This window comes from Haliotis rubra, unplaced genomic scaffold (assembly GCF_003918875.1).
Source record: "Haliotis rubra isolate DU_JTF1 unplaced genomic scaffold, ASM391887v1 Scf408, whole genome shotgun sequence".
Lineage (NCBI taxonomy): Eukaryota > Metazoa > Mollusca > Gastropoda > Lepetellida > Haliotidae > Haliotis > Haliotis rubra.
This window is the reverse complement of record NW_025767089.1, coordinates 360,431-387,951: the sequence shown is the minus strand read 5'-3', so window position 1 is coordinate 387,951 and position 27,521 is coordinate 360,431. Positions and strand designations below refer to the sequence as shown.

At 42.1% G+C, this 27,521-nt stretch overlaps 1 protein-coding gene across 1 annotated transcript in view; it reads left to right on the top strand.

Annotated features, from left to right (window-relative positions):
• Positions 1–27,521, top strand: part of LOC124287887 — a 35,443-nt gene that overhangs the window by 4,680 nt on the left and 3,242 nt on the right. Inside the window, exons 4-18 of the mRNA XM_046724367.1 lie at positions 1,753–1,894; positions 2,413–2,673; positions 3,481–3,689; positions 4,228–4,456; positions 5,113–5,798; positions 6,561–6,623; positions 7,527–7,776; positions 9,082–9,183; positions 11,730–11,913; positions 12,233–12,426; positions 13,549–13,666; positions 18,395–18,533; positions 18,851–18,977; positions 19,974–20,124; positions 21,871–22,000. Of these exons, the coding sequence (XP_046580323.1) occupies positions 1,753–1,894; positions 2,413–2,673; positions 3,481–3,689; positions 4,228–4,456; positions 5,113–5,798; positions 6,561–6,623; positions 7,527–7,776; positions 9,082–9,183; positions 11,730–11,913; positions 12,233–12,426; positions 13,549–13,666; positions 18,395–18,533; positions 18,851–18,977; positions 19,974–20,124; positions 21,871–22,000 (2,985 nt within the window). The remainder of the gene's footprint in view (positions 1–1,752; positions 1,895–2,412; positions 2,674–3,480; positions 3,690–4,227; positions 4,457–5,112; positions 5,799–6,560; positions 6,624–7,526; positions 7,777–9,081; positions 9,184–11,729; positions 11,914–12,232; positions 12,427–13,548; positions 13,667–18,394; positions 18,534–18,850; positions 18,978–19,973; positions 20,125–21,870; positions 22,001–27,521) is intronic.

Sequence of the window (27,521 nt, the reverse complement as noted above, 5' to 3'; positions counted from 1 at the left end):
ACAAATGTCAGGCCAGTCTGACCACTGTCGTCATGGGAACACAACCGAGCGAGTCGGTGTAACACATTTGTACAACAATATTGCAACGTCATGGTTAAGAATAGGGACAGCCGTGAAGTGAACAATGTTCTGAAACAAAAAGATACAAATATGTTTGATTTCACATGCGCTTATTTGGTGGGGGATTCTAAAGGCAGGCCGCGTGTTCTTCAAGACCACTGACAGATTCTAGATACGTTATAGAGGATGCCTCGTCACGCCTTGTTTATTCTGATTGACAAGGTTCAGGCACATAATAAAAGCTCTGACACAATTGACATTTTTAAGTCCAGACTTAAAACCTGTTCTCAGTATATTACTTATAATCTCGGCTGTAAATGCTCTCGTGTAAATTATCTGTACATAGCGCTTTGAGCATGCCCCAGGATGTGGAATAGGCGCACTATAAATATGCATTATTATTATTATATTATGCCTGATACCCAGCGTTCACACACACTTGCACCTGAAACCAAGGTGCTCACTACCCTAATATTTTGCTCTAGGTTTTTTCTCCACGTTTACGCTTGGTTGGAAAAATACCCATGAAGGCCCGGATTAGAATATTGAACTTCAATAACCCATGCTTGTCGTAAGAGGCCACTAACGGGATCGGGTGGTCAGACTCGCTGACTTGGTTGACACATGTCATCGGTTCCCAACTGCGCAGATCGATCCTCATGCTGTTGATCACTGGATTGTCTGGTCCAGACTCGATTATTTATAGCTAAGATACATAGCGTTCACTAACATGAACGCTCATGTTAGTGAACGCTATGCATCTTAATTAGCTAGATTATTTACAGACCGCCGCGATATAGCTTGACTATTGCTGAGTGCGGCGTAAATCTAAACTCACTCACTCACTCAGTTGGTTCGTAAACTACTTCCATCATTTGCTAGACTATGCAAAGGGAAATAACTCGTGCCTCGCATTCCTCTATCTCTCTAACGAAAGAGTCTCGATCTAAGCTTGGATCGGATCGTAAGATCGGGACCGGCTACGATCGGCCTAAGATCGGTTAGTGGAACGGGTGTAACTTTTAGCTAAGACGATTGTAAACTTGGCGTAACTTGCTAAGATTGATCTTAGATAAGATCGGTTAGTGGAACGGCACCCTGGTGGTATAGGGAAGACCATGGCAAGACACTGACGTTAGAATTGGCAAGGTAGCGGACCGTGACGCGTGCTGTATGTTAAGTAGCGTTGTCATGCTGGAACAACTCCCTCTGTCGGTCCATAATCGGAAGCTTGTGACGTGCAAGGACGTCGTTGGTGTACCGATTTTCTGTCAAATTCCCCTTAACCACCACTAAATCAGATCTTTGTGTGCTGGATATCTCACCCCACACCATGACACTTTCTCCACCGAATCTGTCGACCTGCCGAATGCAATTATAGGCACAAAACGTGAATTTTGCTTGTTTTTCTTAGTGACGTTTTGGCGACTATATCTTCAAACGCTTCTAAAACAAGGGGAAAAGTTACAATTGCCGCGTTTTGGCGCTGAAGCTGGTTACAATCACACAAAGAAAACACTTTGGAAAGAAATAGTATTTTGCATCGCTATGGTCACAGCTACATGAGTCCAATATTCTCAAAATCACTTATGCGTTTCTTTTTTTGAAGAGTGTACTACCAGAGTTGATCAAATGCAAGTTGACTGAGTTGACATTCACAAATATCTAATGTTTTTCCTCTGTGGTCTCCAGTTCATCCACCGACGTTCCGTGATCAACTGGTTGCGAGAGGAGCGGTTCCCCTACTTCAGGAACACCCGTTTGTACGCGGAGTACCTGCTGTGTACACGACTCCGGGAGGTCGGCTTTCACGTGCAGGATGCATACGGAAAAGGTCGAGTAGGCCACACCTAACTGATGATTTGTTTGTTACATTGTTGGATAAAAAATTATTTTGGTCGTCAAACCCTGCATGATTTAGAGTGAGTGAGTATGGTTTTACGCCGTTTTTTCAGCAATAGTCCAGCAATATCACGGCGCTGCATGATTTAGAAATACAATAGCAATACCTTAGAAAAGGTTCTTTACAAAGGCTCTCGCAGTTGTTCGTGAAAATGAGATTTAAAATGTTTAAGAGAAAATGCTTCTTGAAAAAATATTAAAGCATTAATTGGACATATTTTAGACACATTTAAAACTTGTCTTCCACACTTGCATACTTTAAGCTAATAACAATTTTAATGGCAAGGGTGCGTCTAGAAATGGGCTTCACATATTGTTCCCACATGGGAAATCAAACCCGGGTTTTCGGCATGACGAGCGAACGCTTTAACCACTACTCTACCTTATCTCCCCCTTTTTAGAAGAAAATGTAATTCTGACGCTTTTTCTGAAAGACAATCTCACTTTCAGATCAGCCGGAGACACCCGAGGTCACGCGAGTGTTCACGGTTAACCTTCTGAGTCACGTGGCCGGCACGCAGCTCTTCCGCCAGTCGATGAGCGGCACCAATGGCGAGAGAGTCTACAACTGCTGGCTGGACATTGAAATCTTGAAGCGAACCACGGACCCCATTCGTCGACGACGACAGTTTCAACGAATCAATAGGTTGTACATCGCCGACGGTGGCTCGCAGGACCTAAATGGAAACAAGAAAAATCTCGTTCTTTACGGTACCAAGTGACCAAATTACTTAAAATCAAAATAATATTCCTTCGAGATTTTAAATATAATAATACGAAAATAATATTATTTGTACCCAATTTTTGAAACAGAACTTACCACACATGTATTTACATAAACAGGGCGGCAAAATGAACGATGTATCTCAGTTGACGTTATTAAACGTTTGATTTTCCTTGAAAATATCTCAAGTCAGTGATATTCTATAAAATAAATGAAAATGTACTGGCGCTTTGGCAGCTCTTCATGATTATTCGTACATGTTTTTGTTTTTTTCAGAAATTAAACTTTGATTTCATTTTTTTAAAATTATATAACAAACACAAAGAGTGACGGAAAAACACAGTCACCAAAAAGTCGTATACTACACAACTGCTGATGGGTATCTTACACATATTAACTTTGAAAATCAATAAAGAAACATTCGGCATACATTTCACCCATGGTGGGTGTTTTCCACCAGTCTTCATTGAATCAACGTATTTTTAAACAACATTACCCACCCACAGATAATATTTCTTTAAAAGCTGTTCTTTGAATGAGTGATGTCCAAAAAATAAATACATGTATAATGAACCTTTTGAAATTTAACAACAGTCCCCTCAAATTTAAATCGCAGGAAAAACTATGTCTGTAAACTTTCTTTTGCCCTTATCCACCGTGTTATTGCTGGAGTATTGCTAAAAGCGGCGTAAAATTAAACTCACTCGCCCTTTTGCCCTTCAGATTACAGGAATGTGTTTCATTAAGGTAACCAGGTATGTCATTTGGTTTTTTAAAACAATTACTTTTTTTAGGGAAACTCAATTTTGAAATTTTGGACAAGAACATTACTGAGCTCATGGGAACGTTGTCGAGGTTGCCGTTCTCTGACGATGTGTTTTCCATTGACGCTGAGGACGCCCTAGTGGCGCTCCAAGGGCACCTCCTGGATCTACTCAAAGGTTACTGGGTCCCTCGGCACGTGCTGCACGTGCTCAACACAACCAACGTGGAAGTCCTGAAGGTGAGCAATCTAATGTAAAGTGAATGAGTGAGTCAGCTGAGTTTAACTCAGCTTAGAACACTATTTGACCAGAGGAATAGTCAGGTCTCGCAGAAGATCCTGGTTCGATTAGTAGAATGGTGAGTGAGTTTAGTTTAACGCCGCTATTCCAGCAATATCACGGCGGGGGATACCAGGAATGTACTTCACACATTGTAACCATGTGGGGAATCGAACCCGGGTCTTCGACATGACGAGCGAACGCTTGAACCATAAGGCTATATATACGCTGAATATTACAATACAGTGCGAAACCCAACTGACTCTCAGACAGAAGTAAAGAGGAACGCAGGTTGTTTTCCACTCCTTGAAACCCACGATTATGGGTATGGTGTTGTCAATCCACAAATGCTAACCAGGGATTCGGAACCATGGTCATAGGATCTTGACACGTCTACGGGGCGTAACTCCGCATATCTGGACCGAGCCAACCAGCTCGTTTGATACTGTTAAATGATTCTGACCTAGCTCTGTAGAACTACACTTAATGTTTTTTCAGCCGCTCTTCAGCAGGTGTGAAGGCGAAGATCTGAGTTTTGACGAGGTGGACAGAATGGTCAGATGTCGCAGGATGTTCCCCAAGTTTGTCCTCGCTCAACCGGAAGCTGTTCCCACGGAGGTGTTCGCGTCAGTCACAGAATGGGACGACCCCCGCCTGCCGCCACCCTCTCCCGACTTGTCCGAGCCCAGGGAAGTAAGACCTGATGATCTACTAATGCTTTGGGGAGGTGAGCATATATCGGACATGGGGAGAGGCAGTCTAGCCTGCAAAGTGACGTTATCATTTTGGCTGAGGCGAAATGTGAGTTTAAGATTATTGCATTTCCATAGCTACGTACGTAAAAAGTCCTTATAGCTGTTCCTGTACGTTTTAGTATATTCTTCTGTGTTTTTTCAAGCAGGGGATTAAAATATATTCATAAATTTAAGTTATCTGGATCCCGATTCACAAAGCATTCGTAGCGTTACGACATCGTAACTGTATACTATATCATTGGCTTACAAATGACGTAGTGCTACGAGCGTTTTGTGGATAGGGTAATAGAATTCGAAAGCTTCAGAGCTGAGCTGAAAGAGTGGTCACCTGATGAAGACATGGTGGCATTAAGCTTTTGGATTACGTACGTCTGTGTCGAACCTACGGTTGTCTCGAGTGAGTGAGTTTAGTTTTACGCCGCACTCAGCAATATTCCAGCTATATGGCGGCGGTTGTCTCGAAGTAAAAATTTGGTCCGTGCGCAATCCTTATGTCATTATTTTGCGTTGTGTCAAACCTCCGAAAACTCGAAGTATCTACACAGGTCCCTTTAGCCTCCACACAAGGCTGTTTGACTATTGTTTGTACGGTGTTTGTATGTATATTAAGTATAATGTTTGTATACAGGAGCACCTATAAAACCTCCAGAAGAGACCACCACTGAAGTCGAGAGCTACTCCGTGTCCAGACCGTGGTCAGCGGTGTCCTGGGCAGATGACGACGACGGCACTGACACCCCAGATAGTCCATGCAGGGAGTGGAACTCACCGTCACGTGGAGACGACTTCGACAACAGCACCAGGACGCCGTCAGGGTCGTCGGTGTCGAATCTGTTGCGGGAAACATCGAGCATTGAAATGTCGGACAACAGTCTCAGCCGAATGGTTCTGTCCAGTATAAACCCCAAGAAGCTGGGGAACATGTCGCTTCTCCTTAAGACCTACGTTTTAGGGCGGAGGGATTACAGGACCAACGCTCCGCGAGTGAGTAAGCGCATCCTGTGCGCGCTTGTGTCAGACAACCTCGCTGGGTACCCGTTCTTGCAGTTTCTTCAGAGGAAGAACATGACCCTCGACATCAACTACCTCAACTTCTGGGACGACGTGAGGTGTTATTTGAGGACGGATGACAAGGTTGACAGCCACGGCAACAGCAGTAAGAGGGTGATGGCGAGGAAGCTGGCGGAACGATACCTCTTGTCGTCTGATGACGAGGCTATTTTCTCAGAGGGGCTGAAAATGGCGTTGTTGGACACGCTTTCGAGTGGAGATGACGAGTCACTGTTGTTTTCTGCGCATGACATCGTTTCAAGTGTAAGTATCTCTTGTATGACAAAATGGTTGTGTGCGACCCGTGAAATCTGGGTTAGAATTGGTCATCAACAACCTATGCCTGTTGTAACAGGCGACAAACTGGGTCGGGGGGACAGACTCGCTGAGTTGGTTGACACATGTCCATTGCGTAGATCGATGCTCATGCTGCTGATCACTGGATTGTCTGGTTCAGACTCGATTATTTACAGACCGCCGCCATATAGCTGGGATATTGCTGAGTTCGGCGTTAAACAATAAACCAAAACCAAAATAAAATGGTTGTTTTATAGGAAGATGATCTCTTTTTGCGCAATATGGTCGAACTGCCGAAAATTGTTTCCGTTGGCAGTTTACGGTAGTCGTGAAAATCCTTTGCCACTCTCTTTGAACATTATTTTAGTTAACTACTTAAAACTTAAAATGATGCCGTAAAAATTAAAACTAGCGAATTCAACAAAAACAGTTATGGTGCTGACAGACCTTAGATCATTCGGGATCGGAACGCACAATCTGTGGTCCCTGTTAACTAAACGAGGCAAGTCTTTACGGCTAATTGCAACGACACTTCTGGACCACCCGTGTTCCCTATTTACTCTCAATATATTTCTTTGAAACATGTCTTTAAAATGGCACCCTCTATGAAAGTAATCCTTAGTGGTCCTTGGCTTGTTAGCACCGTTAGTGACCCTCCGTCAGGTGCGCGTGATACCAGTGCTGGAGTAAATAGATCGATCTCCAATACACCTATCTACTGTCTTTCAGAGTCTCAATATCTCATGGAAGAAGTACGCTAAGATTGACAGACGGAAGTTCGTCAGAGCAGCGGTAAGTACGAGCAGACTATGAGACTGGTTCCGAAATTTGTGACGCATAAAAAATAACCTAATATTTCTGGGTATTAGACGGGAGAAATCTACATATTATTGTTATATGATGTCAATAATGTCTAAACCGAAAAAAAGGAAACCGCGAAAAATATATTTTGAATCCTTATTAAAAAATACTTATGTGTGTATAGATTTGTATGGATTTGTGACACTCATATTTGGAACTTGGACTAATACCAGTCTAGAATGGTGACTTATTGATACCGTATGTCCTCTAATAAGCGCCGGGTCCTGTCCCCCAGAACTTTCAAGTGGGCGTTACGTCAAAGGCTTCGAAGTAACGCTCACTAACAATAATTACACCCAGTAAGCGCAGTAAACACCGGGCCTCTAAATAAGCGCCGGGTATGGAAGTCCGTTGAAAAAATAAGCGTCTGGCCACGTATTAGAGGAACTACGGTATGCACATTTGATATATAGCTGGATTGTACCCGTGAAGACCTGAGTTAGAACTGATCTTCAACAACTCATGTATGTTAGGGGCGAGAAACGGGATCGGGAGTTCAGGCTCGCTGACTTGGTTGACACGTGTCCCAATTGCGTAGATCGATGCTCATGGCTTGTCTGGCCCAGATTACTTAAAGACCGCCGTCATAAAGCTGGAAAATTGCTGGGAGCAACGTTAAACGACAAAGATATGTTTGTTTGTTGTTTAACGCAGCACTCAGGAATATTAAAGCTAAATGTCGAGTCTGGACTAGACAATCGATCTATTGGATCAATTCGGCATGTGTCAACCAAGTCAGCGAGCCTGACCACCCGACAAGCATGGGTTGCGAAAGACCAGTTGTAACCCGGATCTTCACGGGTCTCAAACATTGTTGACGCCATTCTGTTCCAGTGCGGCAAACGGTTCATGCTGTTTGTCAACAGTCTACAATCACCTGTGCCACGAGTGAGGGTTCCAACTGGAGACACAGACCCCCTGTACTTTGGGGACGCACGTCAACGTGTTCACGGTAAAGTCGACAGCGAATGCAGCTCCGACTCATCGTCCCCCGTGCCACCGTACGACAACGTCTACGTGAAACCTCTCGGGGAGGAACACAGGACAAAGGCATTGGAACAAACGGTTCTTTCCTCAGAAGACGGTGAGCGATTATCAAGTGACGACTGTATTCTTCACACACTGCTTGAGGTTAATCTGCATGTTATAATTCCATGATCCCGTTTATAATCAAGAGGGGACGTCGCTTTCTCGCCTTCAATTACGGCAGCGTGAAATCGAGAAAGCGATAGAGGCAAGGAGCGTCTTGTTCGATCGCTTTTTCGTCTCGTGTTATGGCTTTCTTTTGTCCTCGCGGCCGTAATTGAAGACCAGAAAGCGATATGAGTGAGTGAGTTTAGTTTTACGCCGCACTCAGCAATATTCCAGCTATATGGTCTGTAAATAATCGAGTCTGGACCAGATAATCCAGGGATCAACAGCATGAACATCGATCTAGGCAACTGGAATACGATAACAGGTGTGAACGAAGTCAGTGAGCCTGACCACCCGCGATATCTTTAGTCGCCTCTTACAAGTATGGGTTAGTGAAGATCAATTCTAACCCGAATCTTCACAGGTATATAAATGATGTACATTAATGCAGAAAAAAAGTAAATTAATCGATTTTCAAAGATGAACTGCCCATGGGCAGTTGCATATTATATACGATTGAAACAATAGAATCACGTAAAAGTATTCCTTAAGTGCTAACTAAGCTTTTGGATTGGGATACGATGACATGTGTCAACCCAGTCAGCGAGCTTGACCACCCGATCCCGTTAGTCGCCTCTTACGACAAGCATGGGTTACTGAAGATCAATTCTAACCCGGATCTTCACAGGTAGAAAGCGATATCCCCTCTGGGACACCATACACAACCCGTAACAAGCAATCTGTGAAGATCCGGCTTAGAGTTCATCACCAAGAACTGCACCCCATTCAGTTCCACTTAGCCTGGCGCCCCAAGTATCGGCGTTACAAGCATGGGTTACTGAAGATCAATTCTAACCCGGATCTTCCCGGGTTGTGATATTTGAATCGGACTCAAAACCGAAGCTACCCGGATCTTCCCGGGTTGTGATATTTGAATCGGACTCAAAACCGAAGCTACGGCTTCTTGTCTGGACAAGACAAACAAGTGGTTGACAGCATGAGCACCGACCTAGGTAGTTGAGATACCTTGACACCTTTAAAGCGTTCGCCCGTCACGCTGAAGACCCGGGTTCGATTCCCCACATGGGTACAATGGATGAAGCCTATTTCTGGTGTCCCCCCGCCGTGATTTTGCTGGAATATTGCTAAAAGCGGCCTAAAACCATACTCAATCCCTCAGTCGAATAATTTGGTATTGAACATTTGTCTACATGGGAAATTACATTGTGAAAGTATTTCAATCCCTCCATCACAGGTTTCATGATGTATCCCATGTGCACGGTGGCAGATCTTGTACACACCGTCAACAGCAACTTCGGCAGCCTCGACCTCGGCCCAGCCGACATCGTCAGACAAGGTAGTACTGCACCTTCCTAGTTCTCTTGTGAAATGCTTAATCCAACGATTGCGTTTATACCAACGGATACGAACGGTATATATCTGGGAAAGACATGAGTGGGTGAGTGAGTGAGTGAGTAAGTTTGGTTTAACACTTCTTTGAACAGTTTCCAGTTAAGAGAGAACATCAAAACATTACCCATGGAAACCAAATGCAAGTAGGGTAAACTAGGGTTATAACGAAGTCAAAAGGACCACTGATTTTAATGCAAGTGGAGTAAATTAGGGTTATAACGAAGTCAAAAGGACCACTGATTTTAATGCAAGTAGAGTAAACTAGGGTTATAACGACGTCAAAAGGACCACTGACTTTAATGCAAGTAGAGTAAACTAGGGTTATAACGACGTCAAAAGGACCACTGATTTTAATGCAAGTAGAGTAAACTAGGGTTATAACGACGTCAATAGGACCACTGATTTTAATGCAAGTGGAGTATACTAGGGTTATAACGAAGTCAAAAAGACCACTGATTTTAATGCAAGTAGAGTAAACTAGGGTTATAACGACGTCAAAAGGACCACTGATTTTAATGCAAGTAGAGGAAACTAGGGTTATAACGACGTCAAAAGGACCACTGACTTTAATGCAAGTAGAGAAAACACCAGGGTTATAACGACGTCAATAGGACCACTGACTTTAATGCAAGTGGAGTATACTAGGGTTATAACGACGTCAATAGGACCACTGACTTTGTGCAAGTAGAGTAAACTAGGGTTATAACGACGTCAAAGGGACCACTGACTTTATGCAAGTAGAGTAAACTAGGGTTATAACGACGTCAAAAGGACCACTGATTTTGATGCAAGTAGAGTAAACCAGGGTTATAACGACGTCAATAGGACCACTGACTTTAATGCAAGTGGAGTATACTAAGGTTATAACGACGTCAATAGGACCACTGACTTTGTGCAAGTAGAGACCGACTGACTTTAATGCAAGTAGAGTAAACTAGGGTTATAACGACGTCAAAGGGACCACTGACTTTAATGCAAGTGGAGTATACTAGGGTTATAACGACGTCAATAGGACCACTGACTTTAATGCAAGTAGAGTAAACTAGGGTTATAACGACGTCAATAGGACCACTGACTTTAATGCAAGTAGAGTATACTAGGGTTATAACGACGTCAAAAAGACCACTGACTTTAATGCAAGTAGAGTAAACCAGGGTTATAACGACGTCAAAGGGACCACTGACTTTAATGCAAGTAGAGTAAACTAGGGTTATAACGACGTCAATAGGACCACTGACTTTAATGCAAGTAGAGTAAACCAGGGTTATAACGACGTCAATAGGACCACTGACTTTAATGCAAGTAGAGTATACTAGGGTTATAACGACGTCAAAGGGACCACTGACTTTAATGCAAGTAGGGTAAACTAGGGTTATAACGACGTCAAAAAGACCACTGACTTTAATGCAAGTAGAGTAAACTAGGGTTATAACGACGTCAAAAGGACCACTGACTTTAATGCAAGTAGAGTAAACTAGGGTTATAACGACGTCAAAAGGACCACTGACTTTAATGCAAGTAGAGTAAACCAGGGTTATAACGACGTCAAAAGGACCACTGATTTTAATGCAAGTAGAGTAAACCAGGGTTATAACGACGTCAATAGGACCACTGGCTTTAATGCAAGTAGAGTAAACTAGGGTTATAACGACGTCAAAAGGACCACTGACTTTAATGCAAGTAGAGTAAACTAGGGTTATAACGACGTCAATAGGACCACTGACTTTAATGCAAGTGGAGTATACTAGGGTTATAACGAAGTCGAAAAGACCACTGGTTTTAATGCAAATAGAGTAAACTATAACGACGTCAAAAAGACCACTGACTTTAATGCAAGTAGAGTAAACTAGGGTTATAACGACGTCAAAAGGACCACTGACTTTAATGCAAGTAGAGTAAACCAGGGTTATAACGACGTCAAAAGGACCACTGGCTTTAATGCAAGTAGAGTAAACTAGGGTTATAACGACGTCAAAAGGACCACTGACTTTAATGCATTATAACCGTAGTTACTTGTACGAATTTGAACTAACATAAACAAGAAGTAGCCGGGACAATAAATCACACTTCGTTATATCCGTCAGTTCGTTATAAACCTAGTTAACGGTAACCCCATTAGTTGGAGTAAGTCTCCTCTTAGACTCGTCATAGATAATTTACCCCTTAATTCCCATGTTAAACTGCTGCATAGAACATATATCTCAGTGTTACCGCACGCACGCACGCACGCACGCACGCACGCACGCACGCACGAACTCATATATGTTCAGTACGTCGCTATATTATCTTGTTTTGTCGCCGAGGGCATTTGTGTAGCCCAATGGTTAAAGCGTTCGCTCGTCACGCCAAAGACCCGGGTTCGATTCCCCACATGGATACAATGTGTGAACTTAAGTCCATTTCTGGTGTCCCCTGCCGTGATATTGCTGGAATATTGCTTAAAACGGCGTATAATAACCTCACTCACCTTACTTCACTATCCGTTATCAGACCACCTGAGGCGTCTACTGAGTCCGGGGAAGATCGACATCAGTACCATCCAAGTGTCCAGGAAAGTCTTACTGCCTGACATCTACATCCCGACGTCCGAGATGAATGTCCATAATGGCCCGAGGGGTAACAGACTGGTCATCAGGAGGAATGGTGTGATACTCAACACGCCATTTAAACCCAGGTACATTTTACTGACCAATCAAACTTTTTCCTTCTAAATCTAGGCATTTTGAACAAACTTCTGATCAAACAGATTGACAAAGTTTAAAATTCCAGAATATCTCAAACAACAAACAAACAAAGTCAGATCACACGGTTTCAGTATTAATCGACAGGGAGAAGAAACTAGGGACCAAGTGAACTCCCACCACGTTAACGTTCAAATGCAGTGGTTCTGGTGTCCCCCGCCGTGATATTGCTGGAATATTGCTAAAAGCGGCGTAAAACTAAACTCACTCACTCACTCAAATGCAGTGGCCATCTTCCTTCGACATTTCCAGATCGTTCTTGGAGGTTCTTACCAACAGCAACCATTATGAGTACTTCAAGCGGTTCCTGGCCGCTCGGAAGGTGACGGTTCCGCTGCAGTTCTGGCGCGCCGTGGAGGACCTGAAGGAAACGGGTAACTACAAAGCCAGACAAATGAAGACCAACCACATCTTCAGGAGGTTCTTTGGCAAGCAGGTCAAGTATGGTACGTATAGCGCGTATAGGTATAATTAAACCCCGCCTAATAATGTATTTGTGTGAGCGAGTGATCGCGGTGGGGTAGACTAGTTGCTAAAGCGTTCTCTCGTCACGCCGAAGACCCGGGTTCGATTCCAAATATGGGTACAGTGTGTAGAATCCGTTTCTGGTGTCCCCCGACTAGAAATTGCTGGAATATTGCGAAAGGCGTAAAAGCTCACCTACTCACTAAAGCGTCCTCGTAATTTAACTATAATAGTTCAGGGCAAAACTGTACTTTATTACTGATACATAGGGGTTAGAGCGAACTGTATTTCTTAACATACTGACGAAATAGTATTTTAATAATAAATATATCATTACTGAAGAAAAATATTCATGGTCACTAACCTTTTTGAGTGAGTGAGTGGGAATTATACGCTGATATTGGCAGAAGCATTGACAAGGCCGTGGGCATCTAGTCCATAGGCTTAGCATAAACCTGTGCACTTTGTACGAAATGTGGCACGCAATTGGTTTGTTGCAAAACATTTCAATTTAAGACAGGACCATTCTGCCCTATAGGGAATTTAGCCACATAATTATTAAGGAATTTGCTTTCAATGTCCTCGGATTCGTAACAGCTTGTTGCAACGTTTTATATATACTATATAGAGAATACTAAACGATGTCCCGTCTAATACCATATTTATGAAACGAGTGAATGGTTTGGTATCTAACGAGCGAAAGCTCGTTAGATACCAATACCATTCACGAGTTTCATAAATGTGGTATTAGACGGGACATAGTATAGTATTTTATTTATTACTCACCAAACAATAGCAAAATAATATAGAGCAAAGTAATTCTTTCCTAAGAATTCAACAAGTGTGATGACTCTCTATCAGCTTTCCGCCAGTCAAGCAAGGTCTAATACTATTGTGACAGAGGTATGAGCATTGTGACGTCATAACTGTAAACCACTTTGACGTTTAACGTACGGCATCACGTGATGTTATTACACAATGTGTAGTAACATTGTAAAATTATTAAACAGTGATATCTTCAACGGGTGAGTAATAAAAACGGATAAATATTTAGGCGGATGATCGAACAAATACGTTCACGTACTCATTTCGGTCTATCACAGGCTCGAACCTAGACTGCAGTGACGAGGTAATCAAACAGATCCCATATATAGAAAACGTCACAGCCGGCATGATGGTGTGCGCGCAGGCTAGCATCTTCAGGATGATGGAACGGAAGTGGTAAGTTGGGAGGAGGTCGATCTGGGCATTCGTAACTACTCGTGTCATTCAGGCAAGCCGGATGGCGTCACGGAAAGAGGCGAGTAGTTACGAATGCGATCTGGGCGGAGGAACTGTAAAACTGGGTCCCGATCCACAAAGCGCTCGTAGCGCTACGACATTCGTAAGCCTATAATAAACTATAGAGTTACGACACGAACACTTTGTGGATCATAACTTATGAGAATAGATCAAACAAGATGATCATGAGAAAGCATATCGATCATATTTTCATACGATACACAAATACGGAAACATGTTGATGTAAATGTTTTACACGTACAGTAAATTACGTTTCTAACGAACATGCTTATAACGTACCGACGGATATGACGAACTGTTTGGTTTTTTTATTCACGGACACTTGCTGTATATTTTAGTCGAAATGCGTTTAACTACGGTTATCTCGAACTTCAATTAGTGTAGTTCGTTTTAAACCATAGTTTGCTGTATAATCATATGGCTAGGCTAACATCTGGTCTCTGAAATGAATATATTTTGCGCAAAATTGTTTTAAATATATATTTATTAATATAATAAAAAGGAGCCCAGAAACTGTGGTAAACTATACATGCTACGTATTCTAGACGTGCATGGAATGTCATGGGTATATTTGTTTCAGGGTCTGCATAACAAACTATCATTTGGTAAGCTCTAAACGCTGATAACACATGGTAATGTTCACCTGACATGCCACCATGATACCCTTATGTCCTCAACGTGTATTATATTTGTGTTCAATACGACTTCCTTTTAGCCATGTAGAATACCAAACACCTAAACCAGGGACGGGTTCTCATATGTTCATCTGTCGAGCAAAACTATCACCTATATGCCCTTACATGAACGTAAACGATATATCTCCCTAAAACATGCAGGTATACTTTCTTATGATCGCATTGCAGTCATTTTTAAGTCTCATTTGGATGTGGATTTTAAACCTGAAGTGAACTATGTTACTTTTGAGCATCTTGAAGTAATTATCAAATCCCAAGCTGGCATTGTCAGATGTGCCTGTGTATATCGACCACCAATTTCGAAACAAAACAAAGTGCAGCTATCGAAATTCTATGATGAGTTTGAAATAATAAACCAGGAAAGCTTACTGTTTTTGGAGACATTAACTTTCACTTCGAGGACAAGAGCAATGCAAACACAAACAAACTTGTCAACATTTTGAACTCTCTGAATCTGGAACAACTTGTGAGTATACCAACACATAAACACGGACATATCTTAGATTTGGTTATATCAAGAAACAGTGAAGATACTATTCAAGTTCTCAACATTGAAGATCTTCAAATGTCTGACCATTTTCCAGTGTTTTACTGCATTAATGCACAGTTTGAAAAATGTAAACTAAAAAAACAGTGATACAGAATTTTTTAAAAACTGGACCGCGAACATTTCAGATGTGATGTTCTAGACTCAGCCCTGAAATCTATTGATCTTGAAGATTTGGAGACATCTGCAGACATGTACAACACTGTGCTACGCAATCTTTAGGATAAACACGCACCTATTCGTGAGAAATACATTGCTGATAAACTTCCATCTCCCTGGTATAATGAAGACATTAAGCAAGAGAAAAGTCAGCGACGTAAACTATAAAAAAGGAGGAAATCAAAACTTGAAATTGACCGCCAGAGTTAACTGTATGATCCGCACAGCAACGGTGGCTTTCTACAACCAGGAGATCTTACACACCGACACTGATTCTAAAAAGCTGTTTAGAATATCCTCAAATCTCGTGAACAAAACTAAATTTCAAATTCTACCAAATTGTGGAACGGATGCCGACATAGCAGCTATTTTTGGGAGACATTTTAAGGAAAAGGTGGATAACATTCGTGTGAATCTTGAGAAGGAAAGTCCTCAAGAAAACACATTGTTTGGTCAGAAAGACCATGATGTTATTGTTATACCTTTACATGTACTGTACATGTTCTCTGAGAATGAAATTCTTGATGTCATAAAAACTATGCCTGCCAAAACCTGTGTTCTGGATCCAATACCGACTGCTCTTGTTAAAGAGTGTATGGATGTTCTCCTCCCAACCATCACTGACATTGTCAACAAGTCCCTCAAAGAGGGTACAGTTCCTACAGCATTCAAACAAGCCGTTGTCAAGCCACTTCTCAAGAACGATAATCTTGATAAAAATGAACTAAAGAACTATAGGCCTGTTTCGAACCTGTCATTCATATCAAAGGTTCTTGAGGAATGTGTCTCTCTGAGGCTACGACAACATCAAATAACAACAGTTTATATGAAAAATTACAATCTGCCTACAGATGTGGGCACAGCACGGAGACGGCTTTGATCCGAGTTACGAATGACATCGTAACTGCTGTTGATGAAGGCAAGGTGGTAATCTTGGTGCTACTAGATCTCTCATCAGCCTTTGACACTGTGGATTATAACATTCTCTTAGGAATCCTTAAACACGACCTTGGCATTACAGAGATTGCACTTGCATGGTTCAAATCTTATCTAGCCGACCGAAAACAGTCAGTGGTTGTAAACAGCTCAACATCAGACTCGTGTGATCTTAACTGTGGAGTTCCACAAGGTTCTATATTAGGTCCTGTCTTGTTTACTCTGTATACTCGATCGCTCAACAAGATTGCAGACAAGCATGGTCTACAGCAACATCAGATTGCTGATGATAATCAGATATATATCGGATTCACGATTTGGAATGCAGATACAAGTGTGATCAAGGTTGAACCATGCTGCAGTGACATCAAGCAATGGACGCTGTGTCATCTACTAAAGCCCAATCAGGACAAGACAGAGTTCATGGCAATAGGCACAAAAAAGCATCTACAACAGTGCAACGGTATTCCCCGGCTTGTCATTGGAGATTCCGTCATCACCCCATCAGCAAAATTGAAGAACTTGGGTGTACTGTTTGACCAACAGCTGAGTATGAATCACCATGTTACTCGTGTGTGCCAGACTGCAAACTATCATCTCAGAAACATCGAGAAGATCCGTCCATACCTCACCAGACCTGCAGCACAAAAACTGACTGTTTCCCTTATTTTGTCCAGATTGGACTATTGTAATTGTCGACTTGTCAATACCGCTAAAGAACAGATCAAAAGACTTCAAACCCTTCAGAACACTGCTGCCAGAATCACATCCAGAGCGTCTAAGTTTGACCCCATTTCCCCAGTACTGAAGGAGCTCCATTGGTTGACAGTTTCTTTCCGCATTGACTATAAAATACTTTTGTATGCATACAAGTGTTTTCACAAAATTGCTCCACCGTACCTCACTGAACTACTCAACATCTATCGTCCTCCGAGACCTCTCAGATCACGAAAGCAAAAACTTTTCACCATTCCAAAAATTCAGACCTCAACTTTTGGCAAGAGAACATTCAAATATGCAGCTGCAGAAAAATGGAACTGTCTACCCGAAAATCTTAAATCTGTCTCTTCACTTGAATCTTTCACGACACAATGAAAGACTGTTAACTTCTCCCATGCTTTCCCTTGCTAGGCGCGCAGAGCATAGGACTGTGAATGATGCGCTATATAGATTCATGTATTATTATTATGATCGTCAGTCTAGTATTTTCGGTAATTAAAGGACCAACATGAAATAAGGGATGTTTGTTATAACCATGCGTGAATAGGTGAGGTTTACCATCGCTGATAACAGCGTGTCAACTTGAGGTGAGGTGAGGTGAAATTGGGTTTATCGTCGTGCTTGAGAATATTTCGCTCATATGACGACGTGCATGCGTGTGTATGTGTATGTGCGGCTGCTTGTGCTAGCCCAGACCTCAGCTGGTAAAATAGTGCTAGCCCACTGAGATACCATGCCGCAGTGAAGCATGAATACCCTACTCGGACACATTATACTGACTCCGAGCCGACCAGTCCTTGTTGTACCCATTAATGCCGAGCGCCAGGCAGGGACCAACAAGTACCATATTTTAACGTGATTTGGTATGACGCGGTCGGGGATCGAAACTGCGACCTTCCGCTCTCCGGGCGGACGCTCTAACCACTACACCACGGAGGCGGTTGTGTCAACTTGAATAGGGAGGGAAGCCCGATGTGACGTAATGAAGACGTTCACTGCGATGACGGCAGTCGTGAGCAAAAGTAAAAATATAATGAGGGCAAGTCTGGATTTCGAACCCACTGTGTCACCCTGTTTGTTTAGTCGGAATGTTTCGCGGCAAGAATAGGCCTCTATCACACAAATTCTTGTAAAAACAACTAACATACGAGTGTGTGTTTGTTGTTTAACGCCGCACTCAGCAATATTCCAGCTATATGGCGGCGGTCTGTAAATAATCGAGTCTGGACCAAACAATCCAATGATCAACAGCATAAGCATCGATCTACGCAATTGGGAACCGATGACATGTGTCAACCAAGTCATCGAGCCTGACCACCCGATCCCGTTAGTCGCCTCTTACGACAAGCATAGGTTACTGAAGACGAGTTCTAACGGGTTACGGGTAGTAACATACGGGGATTAGGACTCTAAATGGCCGCTGTTTATGACTGGATAATAGGAATGTTTATTTGTCCTCCAATGGATTGGTGCATACACTGCCGTTCACTAGAACCGGTGGCAAGTTATTTTTATCAAACTATTGCGAAACTTGTATAAACTAACATCTCTGGTATTTTATTTATTTTATGTATTATTTATTCATGAAAGGTTCCCGGGATATTTGGAAACGTTCCCAATAGATTCAGAGCTTCGGGATCTAGCGCCCTCTATGATCGAAGTCTCGCAGCATGACATCTCGCCAATGATGATGGAATGGAAGCCACGGAAGAAGCCCGTGAGGAAAACGGTAGGACAGGAGTCATCAGACAATAGCCACACAATACCGATTGGATATTTGCAGTGACTGTATGGGCAACGGGGCGGTGGGGTAGCCTAGTGGTAAAAGCGTTCGCTTGTCACGCCAAAGATCCGGCTTCGATTCCCCACATTGGTACAATGTGTGAAGCACATTTCTCATGTCCCACGCCGTGATATTGCTGAAATATTGCTAAAAACGACGTAAAACCATACTCACGCACTTCTTCCTTCTCATTTATAATCACGTGTCATGATCTACTTTTAATTTTTCTTTGAATAATAATTTTGAAATACTTTGTCTCCCAGTTTCATTTGTGGCTTGGCTTCGTGTCTGTTATCCGTGACTTCATGCGGAGTATGCGTAGCCAGGTAGAAGTCCAGCTATTCGAGATCTACTTGAAGAGAGAACTGGTCAGGCTTTCTTCAGCTGAGAGTGAGTATATCCCGACACGGTGCGAACAATACACGATCTGTACTGGCTACAAGTGTACGTGTGTGTGCATTCATTTATGTTTCACCAATTTTGTTCTGGGGAGGTAGGGGGGTCATCAATTTTGTACATGTGTACTAGGGGGGTCATCAATTTTGTACATAAAAATATTAAACAATTAGGCTTACAAAATATGGGAAGGGGTTGGGGGGTCATTGATTTTGTACATGATATGCAGAGGGGGGTCACTTACTTTGTACATAAATTTTAGGGGGGGTCAGTCACATTGTACATGCTTCTCCATAAAAATCATCATCACCCCCCTAGCCATAAATTATGAACGGTCCCTTAGTCTTCAGTAACCCATGCTTGTCGTAAGAGGCGACTGACGGGATCGGGGTGCCGTTGTACAAAGCAACCGTAGCGCTACGCCAGTCGTAAGTCTATGTTATGGTATGGGAGTTACGATCACCTTAGCGCTACGCCAGTCGTAAGTCTATGTTAAGGTATGGGAGTTACGATCACCTTAGCGCTACACCTGTCGTAAGTCTATGTTAAGGTATGGGAGTTACGATCACCTTAGCGCTACGCCAGTCGTAAGTCTATGTTAAGGTATGGGAGTCACGATCACCTTAGCGCAAGGATTGTTTTGTACAACGGCACCCTTGTGGTCAGGCTGGTTGACACATGTGATCGTATCCCACTTGCGTAGATCGATGCTGTTGATCACTGGATTGTCTGGTCCAGACTCGACTATTTACAAACCGCCGTCATATAGCGGGAATATTGCTGAGTGCGGCGTTAAACAACCAAATCAAACTCTTCATGCCAAACACTTGTAGGCATTGATAGTTTGATATGTCATTGCAGTGGACTTGACCCGCACATGACTGACCTGGATCTTCTGGATACGTTGTTTGACAATAGTGGAAGCAAAGTCCAACAAACAAAAAATGAATAAAACGTTAAATTTAATCTGTGGAATTCCCACTGTTGCAGAGCTAATGGAACCCCGTGAGCCAAATCCTCGAGGCCGTGACCTGAACTTCGACTCCCCCCTGTCCACCATGACACGGGTCGTCCTCCGCAACAAGGTGGTCGTCATCAACAAGCTGCCCAGAGACCTTTTGTTCTGGCTGGAGGTCAACCTGTACGTGGTTTCCATAGAAACCAATTTAGGTGGTTTTGGAATTCTTTCAAGAGATTTTAGTTCTCGTTTGTGGTGTTAGCATTGTTAGGTGACCTGTAGTCTGTTGGTTTCCACCTCCTTAAGGGGGAGGTGGGGTAGTCTAGTGGTTAAAGCGTTACGTCGCTCGTCATGCCGGACACCGGGTTCGATTACCCACATTCGCACAACTTGCGAAGCCTATTTCTGGTGTCCCCCGTCGTGATATTGCTGGAATATTGCTAAAGGCGGCGTAAAACTCCCTCACTCACCAAATTCAGTTCTTGCTGGAGATAAACAGGTAGTTAACGTATCCCTTCTTACCTTAGGTTTCCATGGAAACACCTGAGGGTGGTCAAAAGTTCTGGGCCTAGATTTTCGAAGCTCTCTTAGCGCTAAGATAGTCGTAAGTGCCATACATTAACATTAACTTACGACTATCTTAGCGCTAAGAGAGCTTCGAAAATCTACGCCCTGAACGTAGAAAGTAGAACGTTGGAAAACTGAAGTTAAAAGGTTCTCAAAGTACCGATTTCACATAGTGGATGGGCGGCGGGTGGCCCTGTCGTCTAAGGCGGGACAATTCGGGATGCAGAGTTGCGTCTCAAGGGTTTGAATCCCGATAATGTTTCTAGGTTTGTCAGCACCATGCCCATCGGTTTCAACAAAGGGGTGAACGTCTAAGACGTAGCCCAGTGGTTAAAGCGTCCGCTCGTCACGCTGAAGACATGGTTTCGAGTCCCCACATGGGTGCAATGTGTGAAGGGCCATTTCTGGTGTCCCCCGCCGTGATATTGCTGGAATGTTGCTAAAAGCGGCGTAAAACGATACTCACTCACAACCTGCATCACTTCCGGGTTTTTTCCCCTGCACCAAGCCGACATATCTGAATTGGGCGGTGGGGTAGCCTTGTGGTTAAAGCGTTCGCTCGTCACTCCGAAGTGTGAAGCCCATTTATGGTGTCCCCGCCGTGATATTGCTGGAATATTGCTAAAAGCGGCGTAAAACTAAACTCACTCACTCACATATCTGAATTACTGTTGGCGAAAACGTGAACTCGTAGTTAATCGTGTTATACCATTAAGGACAGGGTGTTAGTTAAGTCGTACCTGGTGTGTGTGTGTGTGTGCGTGTGTGTGTGTGTGCGAGCGCTCAGCGGACTCATTCCAGCCTAATAGAGCACGTTTCCCACTTCTCGTACAGTGATTTTCAGTCATGCTTTCGAACCATTTTTACCATTGTTTTGTCTTTTACGCCCAAAGGAATCGGTTTTGGGGCGTTAACGTTGTACATTATTTATTGTGCATGTTTAGACAGATGCCCGGATCTACCAACATTGGAGAGTAACGGTGTTTTCGGACAGATAATGATTATGAGTGTGCTCTGATAATCTGTTGGTAGAACATTGCATAGTAGATCAAGTGTTCGCCCGTTCCGCCGTAAAAAGCCCGGGTTCGATTCCCAACATGGGTGCAAAGTATGCAACCCCGATGATGGTGGGCTATTGCTGCCGATGACGCTAAACCCACCTCATTGGGACTGTGAGTGAGTGAGTTGGGTTTTACGCCACTTCTAGCAATATTCAAGGATTATCACGGCGGGGAACACCAGAAATGGGCTTCACACATTGTACCCATGTGGGGAATCGAACCCGGGTCTTCGGCTTGACGAGCGGGCGCTTTAACCACTAGGCTACCTCACCGCCCTCACTGTTACTGTACTCGTCCTCAGATTCCGGCAACAGGTCGACAGTGTCACCCAGTCCGGCACTTACTCCAAGGAGGACAACGACATGCTTCTAGAGAAGGTAGAAGCTATAGTCACCTGCTTCCTGGCGTCAGAAGTTCCTCCTCGCGTGCAGGTGGGGACCGGGCAGATGACTATAACTCATAACTTGCAATGTCAATCATTCTTCGAAATACCTTTTCTAGTTTGATAAACTAGGGGCGATAGGTAAAAGACACTTTTTTGTCTATATTTTCATGTTTCATTTAAAATTGTTGAAAATTTAGCGTTTTTATATATATCCAAAAACTTAGTTAGCACTTAAGGAATACTTTTACATGATTCTATTGTTTCAATTCGTATAAAATACGCAACTGCTGATGGGCAGTTCATCTTTGAAAATCGATTTATCGATTACCTTTTTTCCGGCATAAATGTACATCATTTCGGTACCCGTGAAGATCCGGTTAGAATTGATCTTGATTAATCCATGCTTGTCGTAAGAAGCGACTAAAGTTATCGGGTGGTCGGGCTCACTGACTTCGTTCACACCTGTTATCGTATCCCAGTTGCCTAGATCGATGCTCATTATGTTGATCACTGGTTTGTCTGGTCCAGACTCGATTATTTAGAGACCGCCGCCAAATAGCTGGGATAATTGCTGAGTGAGGCGTGAAATAACAAACAAAACACTGACTCGCTCACTCACTCACTCAGACTTCTTAAAGAACAAATAAACTTTGGACGCATTTTTGATTACTCTTTTAACTATTACATATGAAAGATTTGTGGTTAGACTTATGCGCCTGAACACCAAATTCATTCTTAAAAACTTTTGGTTAATTAATACAAATAAGCGATTAAAAGTTGCCATAAAAGTCGCCTGCTTCACTCTCGCCCGCCAACGAAACCACAGACAGGTTACGTAACTCTGTCGCCAGAGCACTGCAGTGACGTCATATGAGGAACGATTTTCAGTTAGTTGTATAGAAAGTGTGTAGCACGCTCATCATTTTGATGATTTCTCGACATCAACGACGACATGCCGAATCGTTGCTTTGTCGTCAATTGCTCCTAGGGGTCGGGCGATGGTGTCACCATGCACAGATTTCCACAGGAACCCGCAGTTCGTGCTAAATGGGTTATGTTTGTGAGTGCGAAGCGAGCGTTGTGGAAGCCTGAAACGATATCTTACTTGTGTTCAGATCGCTTCACGGAAGTTAAAGAATCAAAACTACTTACTAGTTGTAGTAAAATATGTATATGATTGATGACCATAAAGATTTTCCATGACACAACTTGTAACATAACGATTTCTTCCTCGGAAGCGAGGTTGTGGTCGAAGTAACAATAATATTGTAAGTAGTATTATATTGACACCCACCTCGCTGCCATGAGAGAAATTGTTATGTTATAAGCTATGTCATGCAAAATCCTATTGGCCATCAATCAAATACATATTTTACTACCAGTAGAAAGTAGTTTTGATTTTGTAACTCGGTGAAAACAAACCTAAATAGCATTTATCCTCAGACTGGCGGATGTTCGCGACAGGGCGCCGCCATTTTTGAAAATCGTAAAGTCACGGGCTAAAGTCTGTTAGAATTAATGAGATTATGGTTTGTTTTCATCAAGTTAGAAAATCAAAACTACTTTCTACTCGTAGTTAAATATGTATTGGAATCATAACCAAAAGGATTTTGCATGACACAACTTATAACATAACGATTTCTTCCACGGAAGCGAGGTGGGGGTCGAAGTCACAATACTGCGCGATAAATGTCTTGCTACATTCACATGGTTAACGTCCACTCACCAGTATGTAGATACTAGTCAATGTACGTCTATATATTTGGTCTTATAATCCTAATTAGTTTATTATCATAGTTGTATGCATTTTGAAACTTAATAAAAAGCAGACGATCTGCTGATACTTGTAGTGAATTTATAACAGAACTGTAATATCTAGACATTTTATAGTTTGCCAATGAGAATCATAATTCGCACACATTCCCTAGTGTATGTTGTCTGTCTCATTACACTTCACGGCGAAAACAATGATTCTGTTGAATGCTACGACAAATGAATAAAAACAAAATGCAAATATTAAAATTAAAACAGATTAAAGTTATAGGAACAATGTCAGGCTATTACCTTGTTCGAGGAATGTATCCATCAATATCCACAAAAACGAGTGATATGCCATTCATCTGCAGCTGTTCCAAGTGATGTGTCTTTTAACAGTTTAATATACGAAAAAGTGATAAATCTTTTCAGGTATTTCACATTGGTGTATAGTCTCATTGGTCACCCAAGATAGCACACCTGGCAACTAATTGCATAATGTCCGCCTTTCTTTAAAAACAGTAATTTAGTTAGCCAATAATGGGCAATCAATCAATGTATTGCCGGTTAATCCTTTGAAAGAAGGACGTTGTTTTTTACGCAGACACCGACACGACAGAGTGTATTCAGTATAGATTAGTAAATCTACATACATAAACACTACCTTTTTGACAAATCCGCTGTGTAAGATAAAAGTAATTAATCAATCAGCGTGTTATCGGTTAATCCTTTGATCGATGTTTATAATGTTGAATATTTACTCCAGACACAAGAAATGCCAAATGGGAACCTTTGTCGGGTAATCTAAGTGTGTTACCACTAATTATACCTGTTATAAATTCATTAACTGACCATCAAGTGAATGATGACAAATAACATGTGTAGGTTTATACCACCTAACACGGGTTACAACAAGGGAGTATTAATTGCTGTATTGCATGTGAAAACTTATGGGCCGACACTGTTTTGAGAATACAAACAGATTTTTACATGACATGATTAAATATCGAGGTAAAAACACAGAAATGGGATCAATTTGGATCAGTCATTATACAAATAAGGCCTAACGACACCAAGCGATTTTGACAGAATCGTCTATGAAAACAAGTTGTAACTCGGAAACTAGGCAAAGCAGGAGACAAAATTAAATGACAGTAGATTGTGAGAACATATAGCTTTCATTTTCCACAACAGTTGTCACGATTTCAGGTTTATACAAACCTGTAAACAAGATAATTTACCCCCTGAAATGTAGATGAATTCTGCATCGGCCCTCATATCTATTCCTCATATGACGTCACAGAGACGCCCCGCTCTGATTGGTTGAAATTTCGTTCGCGGGTGAGAATTGTGCACTGTTGTCAAAAAGGTCGATTTAAGTTAATTAAAGACCGAAGTGAGTAGTTTTAATGACGGGGTTTCATTTATAGCGATGCCAGTTAGTGATTTATGTATTTGTACCCCCTAGAGTATATGATCTTTGATCTTTAATGACTCATAATTCTTGTTTCAAATGATTGACTATATCTTTTCAATCCAAAATGAGAAAAAAATATACTCTTCAATGGTTTATTTGTAGATATAATGAAAAACGAAAGATTTGCGTTTTACCATTTTTTATGTAATTTTTGTCTTTTCTGTTTTGGCTAGACTTTCTTCAGAGTGGCTTGATATTATGCATTTCCTCTGTATGAGGAAGGTTTTCTTCAGAATGGCTTGACACAATACATTTTCTCTGTATAATGCAGGTTTTCTTCTGAATGGCTTGACACAATACATTTTCTCTGTATAATGCAGGTTTTCTTCAGAATGGCTTGACACAATACATTTTCTCTGTATAATGCAGGTTTTCTTCAGAAAGGCTTGACACAATACATTTTCTCTGTATAATGCAGGTTTTCTTCAGAACTTGACACAATACATTTTCCCTGTATAATGCAGGGTTTTCTTCAGAATGGCTTGACACAATACATTTTCTCTGTATGATGCAGGTTTCTTCTCAGAATGACACAAGTACATTTTCTCTGTATAATGCAGGTTTTTCTCAGAAAGGCTTGATACAACGCGTTTTTCCCTGTATAATGCGTTTTCTTTTTTTCAGAAAGGCTTGATACACGCGCTTTCCCTACGTTTTGACACAGTACGTTTTCTGTGTGATGCAGGTTTTCTTCAGAAAGGCTTGACACAATACATTTTCTCTGTGTGATGCAGGTTTTCTTCAGAATGGCTTGACACAATGCGCTTTCCCTGTATAATGCAGGTTTTGTTCAGAAAGGCTTGACACAGTACGTTTTCTCTGTGTGATGCAGGTCTTCCTCAGAATGGCTTGACACAATACGTTTTCTCTGTGTGATGCAGGTTTTCTTCAGAATGGCTTGACACAATACATTTTCTCTGTGTGATGCAGGTTTTCTTCAGAATGGCTTGACACAACGCGCTTTCTCTGTATAATGCAGGTTTTGTTCAGAAGGGCTTGACACAATATGTTTTCTCTGTGTGATGCAGGTTTTCTTCAGAATGGCTTGACACAATACATTTTCTCTGTGCGATGCAGGTTTTCTTCTGAATGGCTTGACACAATACATTTTCTCCGTGAGATGCAGATTTTCTTCAGAATGGCTTGACACAATACATTTTCTCTGTATAATGCAGGTTTTCTTCTGAATGGCTTGACACAATACATTTTCTCTGTGAGATGCAGATTTTCTTCAGAATGGCTTGACACAATACATTTTCTCTGTATAATGCAGATTTTCTTCAGAATGGCTTGACACAATACATTTTCTCTGTATAATGGAGGTTTTCTTCAGAAAGGCTTGACACAACGCGCTTTCCCTGTATAATGCAGGGTTTTTATTCATAAAGGCTTGACACAGTACGTTTTCTCTGTGTGATGCAGGTTTTCCTCAGAATGGCTTGATACAACGCGCTTTCCCTGTATAATGCAGGTTTTTTTCAGAAAGGCTTGACACAGTACGTTTTCTCTGTGTGATGCAGGTTTTCTTCAGAAAGGCTTGACACAATACATTTTCTCTGTGTGATGCAGGTTTTCTTCAGAATGGCTTGACACAATGCGCTTTCCCTGTATAATGCAGGGTTTTTTTCAGAAAGGCTTGACACAGTATGTTTTCTCTTTGTGATGCAGGTTTTCCTCAGAAAGGCTTGACACAATACATTTTCTCTGTGTGATGCAGGTTTTCTTCAGAATGGCTTGATACAACGCGCTTTCCCTGTATAATGCAGGGTTTTTTCCAGAAAGGCTTGACACAGTACGTTTTCTCTGTGTGATGCAGGTTTTCTTCAGAAAGGCTTGACACAATACATTTTCTCTGTGTGATGCAGGTTTTCTTCAGAATGGCTTGACACAATGCGCTTTCCCTGTATAATGCAGGGTTTTTTCAGAATGGCTTGACGCAATACGTTTTCTCTGTGTGATGGAGGTTTTCTTCAGAATGGCTCGACACAATACATTTTCTCTGTGTGATGCAGGTTTTCTTCTGAATGGCTTGACACAATACATTTTCTCTGTGTGATGCAGGTTTTCTTCAGAATGGCTTGACACAATACATTTTCTCTGTATAATGCAGGTTTTCTTCTGAATGGCTTGACACAATACATTTTCTCTGTGAGATGCAGATTTTCCTCAGAATGGCTTGATACAATGCGCTTTCCCTGTATAATGCAGGTTTTTTTCAGAAAGGCTTGACACAGTACGTTTTCTCTGTGTGATGCAGGTTTTCTTCAGAAAGGCTTGACACAATACATTTTCTCTGTGTGATGCAGGTTTTCTTCAGAATGGCTTGACACAACGC